Source organism: Pinus tabuliformis, chromosome 3_2, assembly GCF_031772625.1.
Source record: "Pinus tabuliformis cultivar Carrire ecotype Pingquan chromosome 3_2, CPIR1, whole genome shotgun sequence".
NCBI lineage: Eukaryota > Viridiplantae > Streptophyta > Pinopsida > Pinales > Pinaceae > Pinus > Pinus tabuliformis.
This window is the reverse complement of record NC_142302.1, coordinates 984,989,966-985,007,547: the sequence shown is the minus strand read 5'-3', so window position 1 is coordinate 985,007,547 and position 17,582 is coordinate 984,989,966. Positions and strand designations below refer to the sequence as shown.

The 17,582-nt window shown below is 39.5% G+C and overlaps 2 protein-coding genes across 2 annotated transcripts in view; one reads left to right on the top strand and one right to left on the bottom strand.

Annotated features, from left to right (window-relative positions):
• The window catches only part of LOC149183915 (oxysterol-binding protein-related protein 1B-like), a 298,066-nt gene that overhangs the window by 232,604 nt on the left and 47,880 nt on the right, over window positions 1-17,582 (bottom strand). The window lies entirely within an intron of this gene.
• LOC149183916 (uncharacterized) lies at window positions 11,544-15,294 on the top strand. The gene is made up of 2 exons (XM_089417311.1): window positions 11,544-14,427; window positions 14,552-15,294. The coding sequence occupies exons 1-2, from the start codon at window positions 12,223-12,225 to the stop codon at window positions 14,744-14,746; spliced, it is 2,400 nt and encodes a 799-aa protein (XP_089273437.1). The 5' UTR covers window positions 11,544-12,222; the 3' UTR covers window positions 14,747-15,294.

Sequence of the window (17,582 nt, the reverse complement as noted above, 5' to 3'; positions counted from 1 at the left end):
CTTTGTGATATCGCTATAATATATATAAGTCTAGTCTCGTAGTACTGTATCCTCAGATATATATATATACATTCGACTTAGCTCACGAAGTATTCTAGTATGACCTCAATGCACAAATGTATGGTAAGGATTGCTTGTATGATTAGCATCGTTTGTATGGTAAGCATTGTTCACATCACTCGTATGATTGGTAAGCACCATATGCATGAAAGGCACCGCTTTATTATCTTTGCACAATAGTGAATGGTAAGATCTCAACATATAGTCTTATTCCTTGGCACATTAGCATATGTCACAGCAATCATATCTATGTAAGCTTGGATGTATGTCTGTTTTGCATTGATATATATGGCACATCATCTCTACAATCCCTTGGCTTCAATTATAATGGTTTTATCCCAGCAATATAGTCGCAACAGTATGTATGGCATCATATGCAGCGTTGTAAGTCACCATCGATATGCCAATTGTAGCATTGGCATCTGTATCTTGTAGCAGCGGCATCTATATCTTGCAGCGGTGGCATATATAATGGTATCATTATATAGTATGACTCATATGATGTGATGGCAGTTTTAAAGGTTATATAAACGGAGACCCTAAGAAACCCAGTATCACTAATCTTCATATTATAGTGATCATCAAGAAAGTGAGAAAGCAGTCTATGTCACTGGCATCATAGTGACATAGACAATCATTCATATGCTTGTTGTATTGTCTTTAGTCCAGTAATCTAAATGTAAATCAGCGACTTAACGCACGTCTTTACATGATGACAATAGCAATGCACTTGTCCATTATGACAGTGACCTTGTTGTAATAGGGATCTTGATATATTGGTTTGAAAGAGGCAGGGATTATGACAACTAATATTTTTGCTTGGCCCTAGGTGGCTTAATATGTTTAATTGTACTTTGTATCTCAGTTGAACAATTGATGAACATCCAATAGAAGAAGAAGAATTGACTTATGGGTTTCCCCCTTGTGGGGTTTTGCCCTGGTCTCCAACCAATCCTAGTGTCTCTACATGTGTGAGCTTTTCTTCTGATGTTCCTTTTATTTCCATTGCACTGTTGATGATGTTTTTCTTTCTGTATAATTTCATATGTTGCTAATGATATTATGGGGTGAATGAATATGTAAATGATGAAAAGTATATAAATGCAACTATCAAAGAAAAGAACAATTCATCCCTAAGAAAAATTAACAAAATTGGAAACAAAATGTTGAAACGTGTTTAGTACGGGCCTAAAACACGTTTCAAGCCGTATGGGCAAGTTTCAAGAAGCTAAAACGCGGTCAGTATGGCCTAAAACACATTTCAGGCTCGTATGACCACGTTTCTGGCAAAAATACTTGTTTTATTTCAATTTTTTTCTTTTTTTCCTTTTAACTTTTTTCTTTGCTGATTAAAATAATGTGTGGATGTTTCTAGATGTCTCTTGCAAATTATATGAAGACTCTCGCCCATCATCTTCTTCCAACCCACCATCCAATATTGAGCATGCTTCTTCTATTTTTTACGAGGATTATGATGATGAGGATGAAGATTGAAGACTATTAGTCTTTATTGTTTACTAGATTGAGCTCATGTTTTATTTCTATATGTGTTCATTGTCCACAGTTTGATACTTGTTGATGTAGCATTGTACTTGCAACCTCATATATAAAGGCTGATTTTGGATATATATTTATAATAAACCTCGTTTATCAAGGTTGTTTTTGGATATTACTACTTTCATTATGTGATCATTCATGAGTAAATGTGATGTTAGTATGTTTCATCATCATGTATAATTGATAGACTTATAGTTTATGCAATGACATTGGACAATGTAATCATAATGTAATAATGTATCATGTATGATTTATGATTGCACATAACATTTCTTAAATGTCCTAATATATATATATATATATATATCGTGTTTCCCCGTTTCCAAAATTTCGGGGGGTCACGTTTCATACCCATACCTGTTTCCCCGTATTGTGCAACTTAGACAGGAAGTCTCACTTCTCATTCGTTGGACGATTACACTTGCTAGTAGGGTGGTCTTCTCACATCTTCCTTCCTTGTTTATCACCCCTTGGCTACATATTTGATGCTCATTGAGCATACTATTTCATATTAATGTGGTTTTGGTGTACCTATTTATCTCAAATGTGCTACACCTTGTGCATGGATGATGGTCCTAGCTCCCCAGGGGATTAGGTGATGGTGTTAGAAGGTAGATGTTTCATGTTGTACATTCCTAGTGACTTTTGCATCATGATGATGTATTACTTGTGTCACTAGGATAGGTGTTCTACAAGGTCATCATGTATCGGATGCATGGTGGGCACATATTTGAAGATTTGAAGGGTTAACATTTTCTATTGTCCCCTTCTTTTATGATATTGATGTGGTTGGATGTGTTGTGGTAGTGCACTTTGTCTTGGTGGAATTTCCATAGGTGATATGACTTTGATATCATAACATATGCTGGACATCGCATAGGTGGAAACGTGTTTGATGATGTTATTACCCTTGTGGATGCACCTTTTCCAAAGTTTGCATTAGAGGGGAATGGTTAATACTCACAACTTTGGTGGTCAAGCCTTTTTCTAAGGTTCATTGGGGTATTAATCATGTCATAGTCCTTTGGTGGTGCCCTAGGTTCAAGCCTAGTTTGAGTTGTATTTTATCATTGTTTTATATATCATCACGGGATTATTGCTAGGGAGAACAACTTATTTATAGGGCACAACACTTGTTGAAGCACCTTCCCCCTACCCCCCTTAATGGGACACATGTTCATGTTGATTTAATCAATTGGTAATTATTGGGAAGTTGGATAAACCTTGCTTTTTCCAATTCAATTTGTCCTGAAATAAAAGCGAAATTTATCCTGTCAATTGGGTTTACCTCAAGTGGTTGGGAGGAATAATTTATCCCACCTAAGTTCAATTCTCGCAAGTGACATGATGAGCTTTGTTGTAACGGCTTCAAGCCTTGTTGTTGAGTTTTAGTAGTCCCACGAGGACCAAAACATGTGTATTCCTCATATGGAATATAAAGATATTTCTCATGGAAAGAACAAATGGTAAATTAAATTCATTTCTTTTATTGGAGGTTAACTGCTTGAGTACCCTAGTTCATTTGTTAGCTATTCACACTTGGAGGGGTTTTATTTGGAGGAAATTTAAAGTTTTGATTGGGTGCTCCACTCTTGGGCATAGTTTTTCAAGGCATACATGATTATTTTATTATTTTATTGTTGGAGAGGTTGGTACATCTCAAGGTGCACATTCTTTTATGCACTTGGATTGGGAAAATTAGTTGATGGTATTGGAAAACAACACGTGGTTTTGGGCAAGAGCATTGATGAGGTCTAACCACTTTCGACACTTCTTTCTAGGGCAAACTTCACATGGAAATATTTTATTGTTTATTGGGTGGTTTAGATAGTACATGGCATAGTTTTCTAGGCACACCTCTCTTAGGTGTCCTCTCATTATTATTGCATGGGCATTTTAGCTTCGCTTGTCATCTTTTGACCTCTATTGGAGAGCACCCTCACCTTTTTGACTTGGCACAATTATTATTTTATTTGAGGTTGTTATGGATATGTTTTCTTGAGAGGCATCTGACACATTTGGAGGGCTACATGGGAATGTCCGCCTCAGCTAGATCATGAAAATAATATGAAGATAATGTATTGTATTGTATCTTATTACAGGTCTCCTCCCAGCATTGAAAGAACTTCGGATCCTCATAATAAAGCATTTCACCCGACACCAAAAGATTAACGGCCTCATACTTTAGGGGGCAACTGTTATAGACATTTTTGGGCCCTACAACCCCAAGCATGAAATGTCCATAAACCAAGGGCTCCTAAGTCCCTAAAAGTGTTGTTCTAACCCCTAAAGGAACAAGGTCAACAGATTACAGCTTCTCCCAGAAGTTCTCCATGAGAAACTGCTCAGAATTGGTCAAAACAGGATCATTGCAGCTGCTCCACTGGCTAAGTGCGTTGCATCTCACCCAAATACACTGTGAGGGTGCGTTGCATTTCAAAAGTCCCTTCTGTGGGGTGCGATGGGCGAGAAATGACAAATGGCAGTGTCATTCCGCGAGGTGGAGAGGCAATGGAAGCTTCCAGAATCTTCTCCTGTGACACTTCCCTCACTGAATTCGACCAAGGATGAGTAAGAGGCCATCAGTCTCCAAGTGGAAGCAACAACTATCAAAGAGAAGACACTAATCAAATCACAAGCTGACTCATCCCCCTTACAGATATCTATATATGGATCCCTCATCCCAGAGATCCAGAGGCTGGAATTTTGCATATTGTAAGGAATTGTTGTTGGTTTCTTAAGACAAACATCAGATTGTTGGGTGATCTAAGCTTTGTTTGAGGTGAAGAGGGGCTTCTTTGCTGGGAGGTTGATGCTGGGTCAGAACAACTGGTTGTAACTCCTCCTGGCTCTTTTCTTGTTTATCAATAAAAGCTATTTAAGTTTTCCTCCATGCTTTTGTATCATTGATGCTTGTTACATTTGTATGGTCAATTTACATCTGATCCTAGATTGTTTATGGTTATAGATCCATGTCTTTGTATAGTGATATGCTTCTGTGATCTTACAGGTACTTTGTGAAGCTGGGCGTGCAAGGGAGCAGGTAGCTGAGGACTATCAAAGAAGAGAGGGATCGAATCAAGAGATTAGCGCAAGACAGGGGTTGGTCTTTCTGTTCCTCTCTATCTATAATTCATAAAGGAAAAACAAAAGTAGCTTTTCTCTGTTTGTTTCTAAGGCAGCTGTCACACCTTAGTGGGATAGAGCAGTTCTATATAGACACTTTTCCCTGTAACACATTGTAATCCCAAATTCTGAAAAATTATTGTAAATGATTCTGGTATGACTATTAAGCCATGTAATAACATCTAGGTAAGCCTATGATTCTTCTCAAAGGGTTTCAACCAAGGAAGCTTTTTAACCTCCCCAAATTGTGTGTTTGTAAACACAAATAATTGGCAGAATGTTTCTCCCAGATATACCCCAAAGCTAGGGTGGAACTCATTGACAAGGTCTTAGGTGAGTCCTAGTGTTTATCGAGTCTATGTATTTTTTATACTAGATCATGTCTTGTCGTAGAATTTGGTTGAGTCTCAAGAGTCTATGTCTATGTGTATTTCCCCTTCCAAGGATTGAAATTGTAATTTTTGATGTAAAAGTGTGTTAAGAAATAATTTAGTGCATGGTTACTCATACTTAGACACCATGGTTAAATTATTATTTTTTGATACACTTAAAGGGTAGAAAATAATTAATCCCCTCTTGAGTATTTTTTACTTTAATTTATGGCAAACATAAAAATTGAACTGAAGCCAAAAATTATCCAAAAAATAAAATGAAGGGAAAATAAAATACCCTCCAAGTCGAAAATTATCAAATATTATCAAAAAAATCCGTGGGTCCAAAAAAAATCAATTTTATGAGGTTCTCCAGCAAAGGAAAAGTCATTTTTTTTAAATAAAATGACCCTTTGGACCATGGTGGTTAAGCCAAAGAAGATTTTGTGAGTGTAAAAGTTCAAAATATTATTTTTTTGACTAAGAAAAAAGGGTTTCAATGTGGAATTCGAATTTTTCCTCAAAATCAAGGAACAAAATTTAAAGTTTGACTAGGATCAAAGAAATTTTCTTCATCAACTAAAGAGATCGAATTTTTTCAATAATATCAACAAATCAAATTATTTTGGCAAGGATCAAGCCATTGATCAAGGAACTAGCCATTGTTTCCACTTGGAGGGGTTATTTGCTCTCCTTTTTCTATATAAGGAAGCTATCAAGCTCCTATTGTAAGCATGATCTATTTAGATTGAAATTATCTTTGTATAAGACTTTGGGGTGCAATTCAAGGTGTTTGTCACTTGTTGATCTTTGGTATGTGCTGGATGATTTATTTTTATATGCTTTGAACTATTATATTGCATGATTATTATTTCAATTGCCAGTAGTAGGAACATCTATTAGCACAGGTATCTTGCTTTAGGTGTTGGGCTAGAGTAAGCACTATGGGTCTAGGGAATCTGGCAGGTATCTCCAAATTTCTAGATCTCTTGTGTTGATCGAACCCCATTTGATCTAATAATCTATTTTTCGAAGTGCATTGAGCTACAGGTTTCTCTAGCCCTTGGAAACCCCAAGTTCACAAATTGTGAGGGGATAACATTTCGTTTGGCTCCAAGTCTTGATCTAACGAATATTTGATGCAGGAGGGTTTTGCCAAATTTTAAAATTAATTAAAATTCTCTCATCTATTTACTTGTGCTACAAAGATTTAATATGCTAATAAGAGCAATTTCATTTTTGTAAATATTGTAAATATTTGTAAATAATTTTTTCTCTAACCCTTGTATTTTAATACTAACCCATTGTTTCTATTTTGTATAGCATTGTGGTTTTGGGGTTTATTTTTTGTACATATTAGGTATTTGGGCTTTCTAATTTTCATTTGTGCAAGTGCTAGCTCAAGTAATTGAAGAAAAATCAAGTTTGTGGAGAGCCCTAGCCTCACCTAACCTAAACAGGGAGGGTTTCAAGGGTTAATATGCCTCTAGAGGACTCGTATAGCCCAAGCGAGAAAGTCATTCAAGAAAAAAGGCTCGATCCAAGGCCTAGAGGGCTAGATCTAGCCTTCCCAAGACTTATTTTCTCGACGTCCAACCAATAAAGGAAGACCGCAACCCTTGGAGGGTTTCTGGAGGTGGATTTTCAACAAATTTTTGGCTAATATTGTTTTTGCAGGGATGTCATATCCTTTGGAGGTTGTTCGCAAGCCTTTTGAGGCCATTTCCTCCTTGTCGCAGCCATTTTGAGGGATTTTCCTTGTGGTTGCAGCCCTAATAGGGCTTATCTTCCCTAGCCGCAACCCTTTTGAGGGCTTTTCTTCATAGTCGTAGGCCTCAGAATGCTTCTAGCCTAGCCTGCAGGCCTTATCCCCTCTCTAAAGCTTAACGCAGTCCTCACTAGGCCTCTTTCTCCTTAGCGCAGTCCCTCATTGGCTTACTTTCGGCTTTTACAATTAATTTTGGCACTAATTTCTTTTGTTTGCAAGCTTATGGTAAGTTTGGCAAGGGTTTGAAGTTGGTTTTCATATCATTTTTGCCATTGATCTATTGTGTTTCAAGCTAACACTTTGTTTTGCAGACCTACCATTAGTTTGAGGAAGGATTTCAAGGGCTTGAAGTCTCACTAGTCCATCAATTAGCCCTAGAAGCCCTAACCACAGTCACAAGAGGGTTGATCTATCATTTTTTGATTTCTATCAAACTAAAATTGGTGTTGCATGTGTTTGGAGGAGTTCAAGTGCACATTGGAAGTCCATCTATCCATTCAACAAGGCCTCTAGGCCTAAGGGTTTGCCTCTTATCCCCTCTTTTCCTCTCTGTTTTGATAATCAGATCTTGAAGTGGCTCTTAACAGTGGTATAATCTCAATATAATCATCCATAATAGCCCTAAGATACATCTAAGATATTGCATAAGTCAAGCAAACATTTATGCTTTTCTATTGATGACATTTCAAATGTTTCTTGAGGTCTGATATAATTTTTTAAGGGTCTGATATGAGCATATAAAAGTCTGATATCTAAAGTAACAGTGGTAAGAAAACATCTTGCAAAGGCTTAACACTCATAAGAACTCATCTCTAGGTCTTGGGAACATTATCTCTCTTTCTAAGCTAATGGTAAAGTGTTAAAGTGATTGCTTTCATGAAAACTTGTTTATCTTTAAAGTGGTAAAAAGGAATCCTTGAATCTCATTACACATTGGAAAGTGCATCATAGCATTCTTGAGTTTCTCTTGCATTTCATTGGTGTCCTCTATTCTTGAAGATCACTGTTAGCAATCTCATTTCAAGATAATTGTGCTCTAATTGGTTTTCATAATAAGCATTGGTTTCATTATTGCAAAAGGCAATCCTAAGTGGCATAAATAAGAAACTTGGATAATTATTGTGGTGAATATCAAGTTTAAAGAGATCTTGCCATTGTGCTCATAATACATCTTGCTATTTATTGGTTCATTTATGGGATTGCTAATTCTTCAAAAGTGAGTGATAGTAATATTTTGTATTGTCATTGAATATCATTGAAGAGCATTGATCTATTGGAGTAGCTCAAAGTGTGTTACTTTTTTACACTTTGATATTGCAAGTTGAGCATCATATCTTAAGCACTTTCTTTTGTAACATTGTAATCTCAAGTTCCTCTTGCTAATTGTGCATCATAATAAGTGTTTGGAAATCAAATAAATCTTGTTGAGGAACTTATTTCGGTTAATAAATTTCATTAAGGCATTCACTCACATCTTGCATTTCATTCTAGGACTAGAAGTGCATTTGTAAAATATACCTCCAAGCATAAGCTTGGTTGTAAGAAGATAGGACCACCTTTCTCACCCAACTTGCAAAGTTTAGACCCTCATTTGTGGTTAACACAAGTGACCTGCAATTCTCTTGCGGGAAATCCCTTGTAGGAAAGGAGGGACCTGGGTGTTTATAACTCCACGGGAAGTATTCTTAACGAGGCCTTAGCCTCCTTCTTTTGGACTTCTCTCTACAACCTATATTCGAGACTAACTTCAAAACAATTGAGAGTAAGGACTCATTTAGATAGGGCATTTAACTAAAATTTACCAAGATCTTGCATTTCACTTAGATCTAGGGCTTGCACTTCATTTAGGATAGATTTGCATCCTGCAGCAACTGTTCATCCGGTAACTTGGAATCTAAATTTAATTTGAGCAAGTAAATAATCCTAAGGCACTGGTCTCTAACTTTAATCTTGGGAAATCTAATCAAATTGTGCTTGATAATCATACTTGCCACCTAATTTTTAACCAAGTTGCTAGGCCATTCAGTTGTGTCTCCTTTACTTGTTGGTTTCCGACAAGTAGTTCATCTCTTCATTCATAGGGACTACCCCCCTTAGTCTGCAATTAGGAGACAACTTAAATAGAAAGGGCAGGGATCAAAGTGACACCCCCCGTCCTGAGCGTTGTTGCAATCTAGTGTACAATTTGCGAGACAATAGGTCCTATTAACCCCTCAATTTTCCCATTGCAAATCGGGAGGGTTAAAGACCAACACATTTCATTAGGCTAGAGGTTCGCAGACAGTTACAAACTTACAAATACAGGTGGGGGGCCAACTCCTAGGGAGACTAGGAGTAGGATTGATCTAGTGATGATTCAGACACAATTTTGTGCAAAGTGGAAAGATATACTATTTTTGTAAGACCCCTACTTTATAGGAGACAAAGTTCCAGGGATGGTATAGCAATGTCATTCCTTATGAACTCAAGATACCAAAGAGGCTTCTTCACATGACATGCATGACACTTACAATTTTTTAGCAAGTTTGGTCTAGAGAAAATAGTAGTATATTTAGAATCCTTGTGAGATTTTGAATCCAATGAGCTACTTACAAACGAGATGTGAGCACTTCCTATTTTGAGTAGTACTTATGTCAATTATGATTACGAATTTGGATTCCCTACTGAAAAACAAATCCAATGAATATGATTTCATGAGATTCTAAGGACTTTCCATATTTAGTAGTGGTCACATGTCAAGTCTAATTGAACATGCAGGTTCCCCATTGCATTCTGAGTCCAATGCTGGTGTTTCCATCCAAATCTAAGACAATTCTATTTTTAGCAAGCATTGCATGGGAGCACTAAAAGAGTATTTTGGTTCCCCATTCTGATGCAGACATGTAGTTCCTTCCTCTCTTTAGCAATAGAGCGGCCTTACAGCTAGTGATTGGGGTGGAACACTGAGACCAAAGGCACCAAGAAAAGCTCTTCCAAAGGCCCCTTGAACTAATATCTAAAGGCCAGAAACAGAGACCTCAACTCCAAGGCGTGGAATTAAAAATCAAAGGCGACTTGATGATGTTGATGAGTGGATTCATTAATGATATTTAATAGGATCCTGACACCAAGGTTTGCGAGACTTGGATAATTCCTTGGGATAACCTGTTAGGGTAGAACCCACTAGTGTTAGTATATCTTAATAATATGCATCTTTCGGGACAAGCTTTCCAATGAATGGCTATGAATCTTACTCTTGACTATCGACTTGTCTTTCTAGTCTTTGGGACATTAGAGTGACTTGTTGTCTCTAACAGATGCTTACAATATACGATTAGTTGCTAGTCATGGATGATCATCAATAAATTCCTTTGATTAGCATTGAAAATCATTTTTTTAGAGACTGATACCTGTCGGACACCATGTAGGAGGAAAAGCTACTGCCAGAAAAGTGCTTCAAGCAGGATTCTCGTGGCGTGTTCAAGGACTATAAGCAGTATGCCAAGTCATGTGATGAAAATATGGATTGTTCGGCGTTGGAGTTAGGATCCTACTAATAAAGATGTTAGCAATGCAGCAAGGGCACTTTCAGACCTTCTATGGCCACTTCAGCCCCCTTCATGAAAGATTTCATTTAGGGCTTTCATTAAGCATTTTGATTAACAATTTTAAGTCTCTCACCATATCAGGGAAGGAATTATTAACTTATCGGCCTAGCATTTGCAATCTAAAAACATTTCTTTTATAAACACTCAGCTAATCAAACAAATTTTAGACTAAGCCACCATTGTGAGCCCTTCCCGTGAAAATTCCTAAGCCGGAATTACAAACGCAGCAACTGATGATATTTCTCCTACTTGTTAGATTTACATGAACAAGTTATTTGTAGTTTCCTACAGCAAATATTGAAATACATACACTGCAGCCTTCACTTAATTAAATATTATGCAGAAACAAGAGACTGAGCAAGAAAGAAAATACAACATAAATGACACCATTATTTTTTGCCAAACGTCCCTGTAAAAACCCAATGCAGGAAAACCGGTGTAGCAATTATGAGGGTTTATTATTATTAAGTAGTAGCAAATTCTGAATGCATCTCTGGATACCTCAAGGGTTATTCAGTTACAGAGAGATAAATATTGGCAAAAAAATTTGTGAGATTACCGTACACAATCACTGGGAAAAATCCCGGTTGATCCGGTCACTGGATGGGGTGCCTCTGGTAGGCCCTGCGTTGCCTCTGCGCAGTCCTCGCACAATCGCCACAATTAGATTAATACCCATTAATATTTCTAATTTCCTAAGTTTAGACTTAAGGTCCCATTGAAAAATATTGATTATTTTAATAATATTGTTTCTGGGTGGAATTTCCCAAAACGCTTTCTAGGTTCTTTGGAATACATGTGCCCAAGCCTCCCTGCAAAATTTGAGGCCTAGAGCACATCCGATGCTACCCCAAATCAACACTCCCTTTTAGCGAGGAATGTGCTCCAGCAATATATGATGTTGCATACTGCTCTGACTCTGAAGCATCATCCTCTGCATTGTTGATGTATGACATGCTGTCCACCAACTACTGCGTTGTTGCTGCAACTGTACTGCTGCTGACACTGCCACTGTCAACACTGCATCCGTACCCAGGTTGCAGGAATCGCCCCGCCCCCCCCTCGGATCCTAACCCGGAACCGCGACCCGTGCGGAAGCGTTCCGGAATCCATAGAGGAATCGCGATTCCGTTTTTAAGGTTGCGCGCTTCCGCATTTTTAAAACGATTCCTGCCAAATGAGGTTGCGCCCCCCCGGAATCGCGCTTCGGCATGCGGTTCGGGCATGAGGTGGCGCCACGCAACCTGCCCGGAAGCGCACGCCACCCGCACGCCACCCGGGCGCAACCCGCACGCAACCCGCGCATATCAATTTTTTTTTTTAATTTCATTTAAAATCTAACTTAACTAAGCATGAGGGGGTGGGTTAGGGGTGGGTTAGGGTCACTTTAGGGTGAGTTTAGAAAAGAATAAAGCCCCCATTCTCTTCTCATTTTCTCACTTTGAGTTTATGAGAGTTGGAGAAGAGAAGAGAGGAGAGGAGAAGAGAAGAGAGGAAAGGAGAGGAGAAGAGAGGAGAAGAGAGGAGAGCTTGGAGGAGTGAAGAAGGAGGAGCTAGGAGAAGGAGGAGGAGCTTGGAGCAAGAGCTTGGAGGACTTCATCTACAAGAGCTAAAGAGGTAAGTTCAAACCCCAAACTCCCTTGTTTTTTTGAAAAAAAAATTGTATTTTTCTCCTCCCTCTCCTACTCTTTCCCATTGTTTCTACTTGCTCCTTTATTTACAGGTTGTCCACCACCTATATCCATATTCCAAGATGGTGTTCTTTTGGCTTCTATGTATCATTCCACTCTTGGTTTTAATGATGGCAAGGGTGAGGAATAGAGGGGAAGAGGAAGGGGATGAACTTGGTCCTAATAGTAGTGACCCAATGTATGATGAGGAGGAAGGGTTTGAAGAGGAAGGGGATGAACTTGAAGAGGACACTGAAGCACAAGATGGGAAAGGTACATCAAATCCCTTGTGGAACTATGTGACCAAACTTGAAGGGGGAAAGGGTGGTGGATCTTACAAATGGATGTGCCCTCATGATTGTCATGGAGGAAAACCATATACGGGTTCATATACCCGTCTGAGGAGGCATCTTTGTGGGGTGCTAGAGAGTGATGAAAAAAAGGGTTCTGTGGGGGTAGCCATTTGCCCAAAAATTTCAAGTGAACAAAGACAAAAATACATCAAAATAGAGATGGCTGCACAACAAAAAAACAAGAAACAAAAAACTCATTCAGAATCAAGTGCAACCTCTAAATTTGGTAGTTGCCCATCTCCTCATGGTACTTCTGCAACCTCTGGAGGTAGAAAAACAATAGGGGATTTCCTTAATGTTGCTGGGAGGGATGATGTGGATGGAAAGGTAGTCCGTTTTCTTTGTGCTTGCGGTGTACCATTCAATGTGCTTCGCTCTCCCTATTGGCATGACATGGTAAAGGCCATCAATGAAGCCCCAAAAGGATACAAGGCCCCCAACTATGAGAAAGCTAGAACAGTGTTATTAGAAAGAGAAAAAGCTAAGGTTCAAAGAGCTTTGACACGTTTTACACATGAGTGGGTGGATTATGGGGTATCCATTGTATCAGATGGGTGGACAAATATTAGAAACCAACATTTGATAAATGTTCTTGGTGTTTCTTCTAAGGGTGCAGTATTTATTGCATGTCATGACTCCTCCTCCATCAGTGCAACTGCACAAAACATTGCAGATCTCCTATTGAAATCAATCAAAGATGTTGGTCCGAATAATGTGGTTCAAGTGATCACAGATAATGCAGCAAATTGTAAGGCAGCAGGAAAAATTATTGAGCGTACTCATCCACACATCTTTTGGTCTGGGTGCCTGGTTCACACATTGAACCTTTTGATGCATGATATTGTGAAACACAAAGAATGTGGGTGGATTGCTGAGGTTTACAGGAAAGGGAAGCAGCTCATTAAATTCATCACAGGGCATACAAGGGTAAACTACTTCTATGGCACTTACTCCAAGTTGCAATTGCTTAAAATTGCAAAGACAAGATTTGCTAGTTATTACCTCACCTTTAGGCGGCTAGTGAAGGTGAGACAAGCTTTAACTAATCTGGTGTGTGCTGAAACATGGGATGAAATTAACCAGTGTACATATGGTGCTACTGCTAATGTAGTCAAGGACACTGTTCTTGACACTTACTTTTGGTCACAGGTTAAATATGTTTTGCAATTCACCAAACCAATTTATTACATGATCAAGTTTGCAGATTCAGATCGACCAGTAATTGGGGAGGTGTATGAGCAAATGGATAGCATGTTGGGGCAGATTAAAGACATTGTTGAGCCTAGAGATACCACCTTGTACAATTATATTCGTGAAGAGGTGGAAAAGCGATGGGATATGCTAAATGTTCCATTGCATGCATTAGCATATGTTTTGACACCTAGGTACTATCATCCATCATGGCTTTCAAAACCAGCACCTGGGGGGGGAAGCAGGAAAAAACCACACCAAGATAAAGAGGTTCACGAAAAATATATGGCTGCATTGAGTAGATTAATCCCTGATAATGAGGAGGCTGCATTGGTACGGAGACAGGTGAGCAACTATACGCTCAACACTGGTCCATTTGGGAGCATGCATTCAATTGAAGATCGAGAGCATTTTTCTGCTCTTGAGTGGTGGAACATGCATGGAGGGCCTACTCCACTTCTACAGAGTTTGGCATTGCGGGTGCTATCACAGGTGGTAAACACTTCTTCTGCAGAGAGGTGTTGGAGCTCTTATTCTTTCATCCACAGTGTTAAAAGGAACAGGTTGAGTTTAGACCGGGCAGAGAGCTTGGTTTATGTTCATTACAACTTGCGATTGTTGTCCCATTACTGTGAAGATGCAAAGTCTAATAAAGACTTGTTGACTTGGGACAAGCATCCAGAGGAGCCCAATTTGGAGGATGGAGTGTTGCAACTAGAGCAATTAGAGGATGCTCTTATCCAGGTATGTCCATTGTGGTATGAATTTTCCAATTTTCCCTTATAAAGCATTTCTCTAATTCATGTTTTTAATTTTTTTGTTAACTAGTGTTTTTTTTTTTTTGCATGAATTTTTTGAGCGATTCTAGGATGATGATGACCGTGTTGATATGCCACCACCCCCACCCCCATCTGGTCCTAGGTTCCATGGTTCAACACCAACAGCAGGGGGTTCTTCTTCATCAGTTCCAGTGCCACGACTTACACAGGGACCATTTTCTTCATTGCCACCACGTGGAGGCACGCCATCACGTTCTATTCGTGGTGGAAGGAGGAGAGATTAGTAGATATATTCACAATCTACTTCTTTTTGTCATAGTCTATAGATTACTCATTAGACTTGTAGACTTGTGAATTTGAATTTTGAACCTTTTTGGCTTGGCGGTGACCAAGTGACATATTTTGTAAACATTATTATTTGAATTTTGGACATGACAAATGTTGACAGTTGCTCACTTGCTAGATAAATCATAATATGCTCTATGTTTTATGTTTTATAATATGCTTAAATGTTTTATGTTTTATAATATGCTTAAAAATTTGATGTATGTTTGTAATAGCTAGAATATAGATGATTGTTGTACATACTAGTAACTACAATGGAATCATGGATGCCATATCTATCTTGATTTATGCAAAAATATGCATGTTTTCATGTCTTCTACAATTAATTTGGTATTTGGGATGTTTGTTTTGAGTATAAATGCAAAAAAATATATAAAAATATATATATATATAGCAGACGCTTCCGCGGACGCTTCGCTCCCTAGATTTTTGGAAAATGACGCTTCCGCGCTTCGCGCTTCCGCTTCGCTCCCGCTTCGTGCAACATTGATCCGTACTACAGCTCCCTCTCAAGTGTTGCATCTGTGTTGCTACTAGCACTGCAAATTGTTGTTGCTACTCTATCTGCAATGGAAAAACATCCAAAATTATTGAACTAATTGTGTTCAGTATGATACCACGTGAATGTTGGAGCCTGACTGTTGCTAGTCTCTGCACTGACCCTCTGAATATACTGCACTGTTGCTGACCTCTACTCTGTGCCATCTGCACTATTGTCAACTCTGCTCTGCACTGCTCAGACTCTGGCACTCCTAGCCACTGCAACTGTCTCTCTGACACTCCTTGGCACCATCTGACACTAGTCCATCCTACTACCACAAAACTGGGCTCCCGTAGCAAGGTATTGATCCAAGAGGTGGACTCCTCAAGGATCCTGCCCATCTATAGCTCTTTCAAACTATAGTTCTAAATCAGCCCACCTCCCTCCTGGAGGTATCTCGGCTGTCATGGCGAACTCCTCCTCTTCGATCTTCGCAGGCGCAGCCTTCGAATCGTGCTTCTCATCCTTGTCCTTCTTGAGAGGACACTAAGTAGCGTAGTGACCCATCTCACCACACCTGAAACACTTGATCTTCGAGACGTCCTTCTTACGTCTCCGCTGCTCCTGTTGTCCCTTCGATGCAAGGGCTGCATTATCCTCCTCCTCCTTGGGCTTCGACCCACTGTTGCTGCTTCCATCAAGTTTAACCTTGACTAAGTCTCTCCTAAGCTCCTCTTGTTTTAGAGTTGCCCACATCTCATCCCAATTCGACAATGTTGCTCTGCCCAAGATACTCTAGACAAAGACTTGCCACTCATCTGAGACAAAATTGAGGGTTAGTCTAACCAACTCTGAATCTTGAGGTGTATGCCCCGTAGCAGACAATTCATCACGAGTCTCCTTAAGCTTCGTGAGGAATGGATCCACACGCTCCCCTTCTGCATTTGAGCAAATCTCAACTTCTGCTCCAAGTACATCTTCTGTTGCTCGGAAGATCCTTGATATAACGTTGTCAAGGCATCCCACATCTCCTTAGCAAACCCTCTGCTAGCAACATGACATACTACGTGATCCTTTACTCCATCAAGGATCATCCTCTTGGCTTTCGCCATTTCTAATCGGTACTTCTTCAGCAGATCTGCATCTGTAGGTACAGCCACCACGTTGTCGACATGTGTCTTGAGGGCATGCTCATCTAGAATGAATGACATTCTAGCCTTCTAGATGACATAGTTGGATGCTCCATCCAACCCGTCCTGATCCCTCAAGCCACTGGTTGCAATTTCTGCCACAAATGTCAAAAATATCCTCTCTTTTGTGCTGCTGCCGGGCTAGCTTACGCACTCCCTGTTGGAGTTAGTAAAATTGTTGCCCCTTGATGTTGCTCAACTCTAGAGAATTCGAATTCCTTGGCTAGGAATTCTCTAAGGAAGAAATTCCCTCAACCGTGCTCCTCCTCTTTCTTTTGACGATTTTCTGCCCAACAAATTGCCTACAGAAAAATCTGTCCCACCAACTCTCCTCACGCTGAGGCTTCGGTGTTGCTCATTCTACCCCAACAAAAATTCGATTTGGAAACCCTTCTCTCTGTCGACTCTCTCGGAGAGAGACTGCCTCGAAATTTCAGCCCTCCGACTAAGACTTGCGCAAACCCTGTAGGGTTTCGAACTGCTGCCTCCTGCAGCTTTTCGATTTCCCTTTTCTGCTCAGTGTTGGATCTACCGTCTCTTCTCTTCTTGCTTCACCTGGAGCTATGATATCATGTGAAAATTCCTAAACTGGAATTCCTACTGCAGCAATTGATGATATTCCTCCTACTTGTTAGATTTACATGAACAAGTTATTTGCAGTTTCCTACAGCAAATGTTGACACTGCAACCTTCACTTAATTAAATATTATGTGGAAACAAGAGATAGAGCAAGAAAGAAAATACAACACAAATGACACCGTTATTTTTGGACAAATGTCCCCAGAAAAAACCCAATGCCGGAAAACCGGAGTAGCAGTTGTGAGGGTTTATTATTATTAAGCAGTAGCAAATTCTGAATACATCTCAGAATACCTCAAGGGTTATTCAGTTACAGAGAGAGAAATACTGGCAAAAATATTTGTGAGATTACCTCACACAATCACTGAGAAAAATTCTGGTTGATCCGGTCACTAGATGAGGTGCCTCTGGTAGGCCCTGCGCTGTCTCTGCACAGTCCTCACGCAATCCCTGCGTCAATCCCTCTAGGCACTGCATCACCTAGCCAACTGATTGATTTGTTCCCGGAGTCATTGTTCTCAGCCT

What these genes read in the sequence shown, in the direction of transcription:
- LOC149183916 (XM_089417311.1), top strand. Translation starts at nt 12,223, where the DNA reads ATGGTGTTCTTTTGGCTTCTATGTATCATTCCACTCTTGGTTTTAATG. An exon ending in TAGAGGATGCTCTTATCCAG is followed by an intron (nt 14,428 to 14,551) that starts GTATGTCCATTG and finishes GAGCGATTCTAG; the next exon opens with GATGATGATGACCGTGTTGA.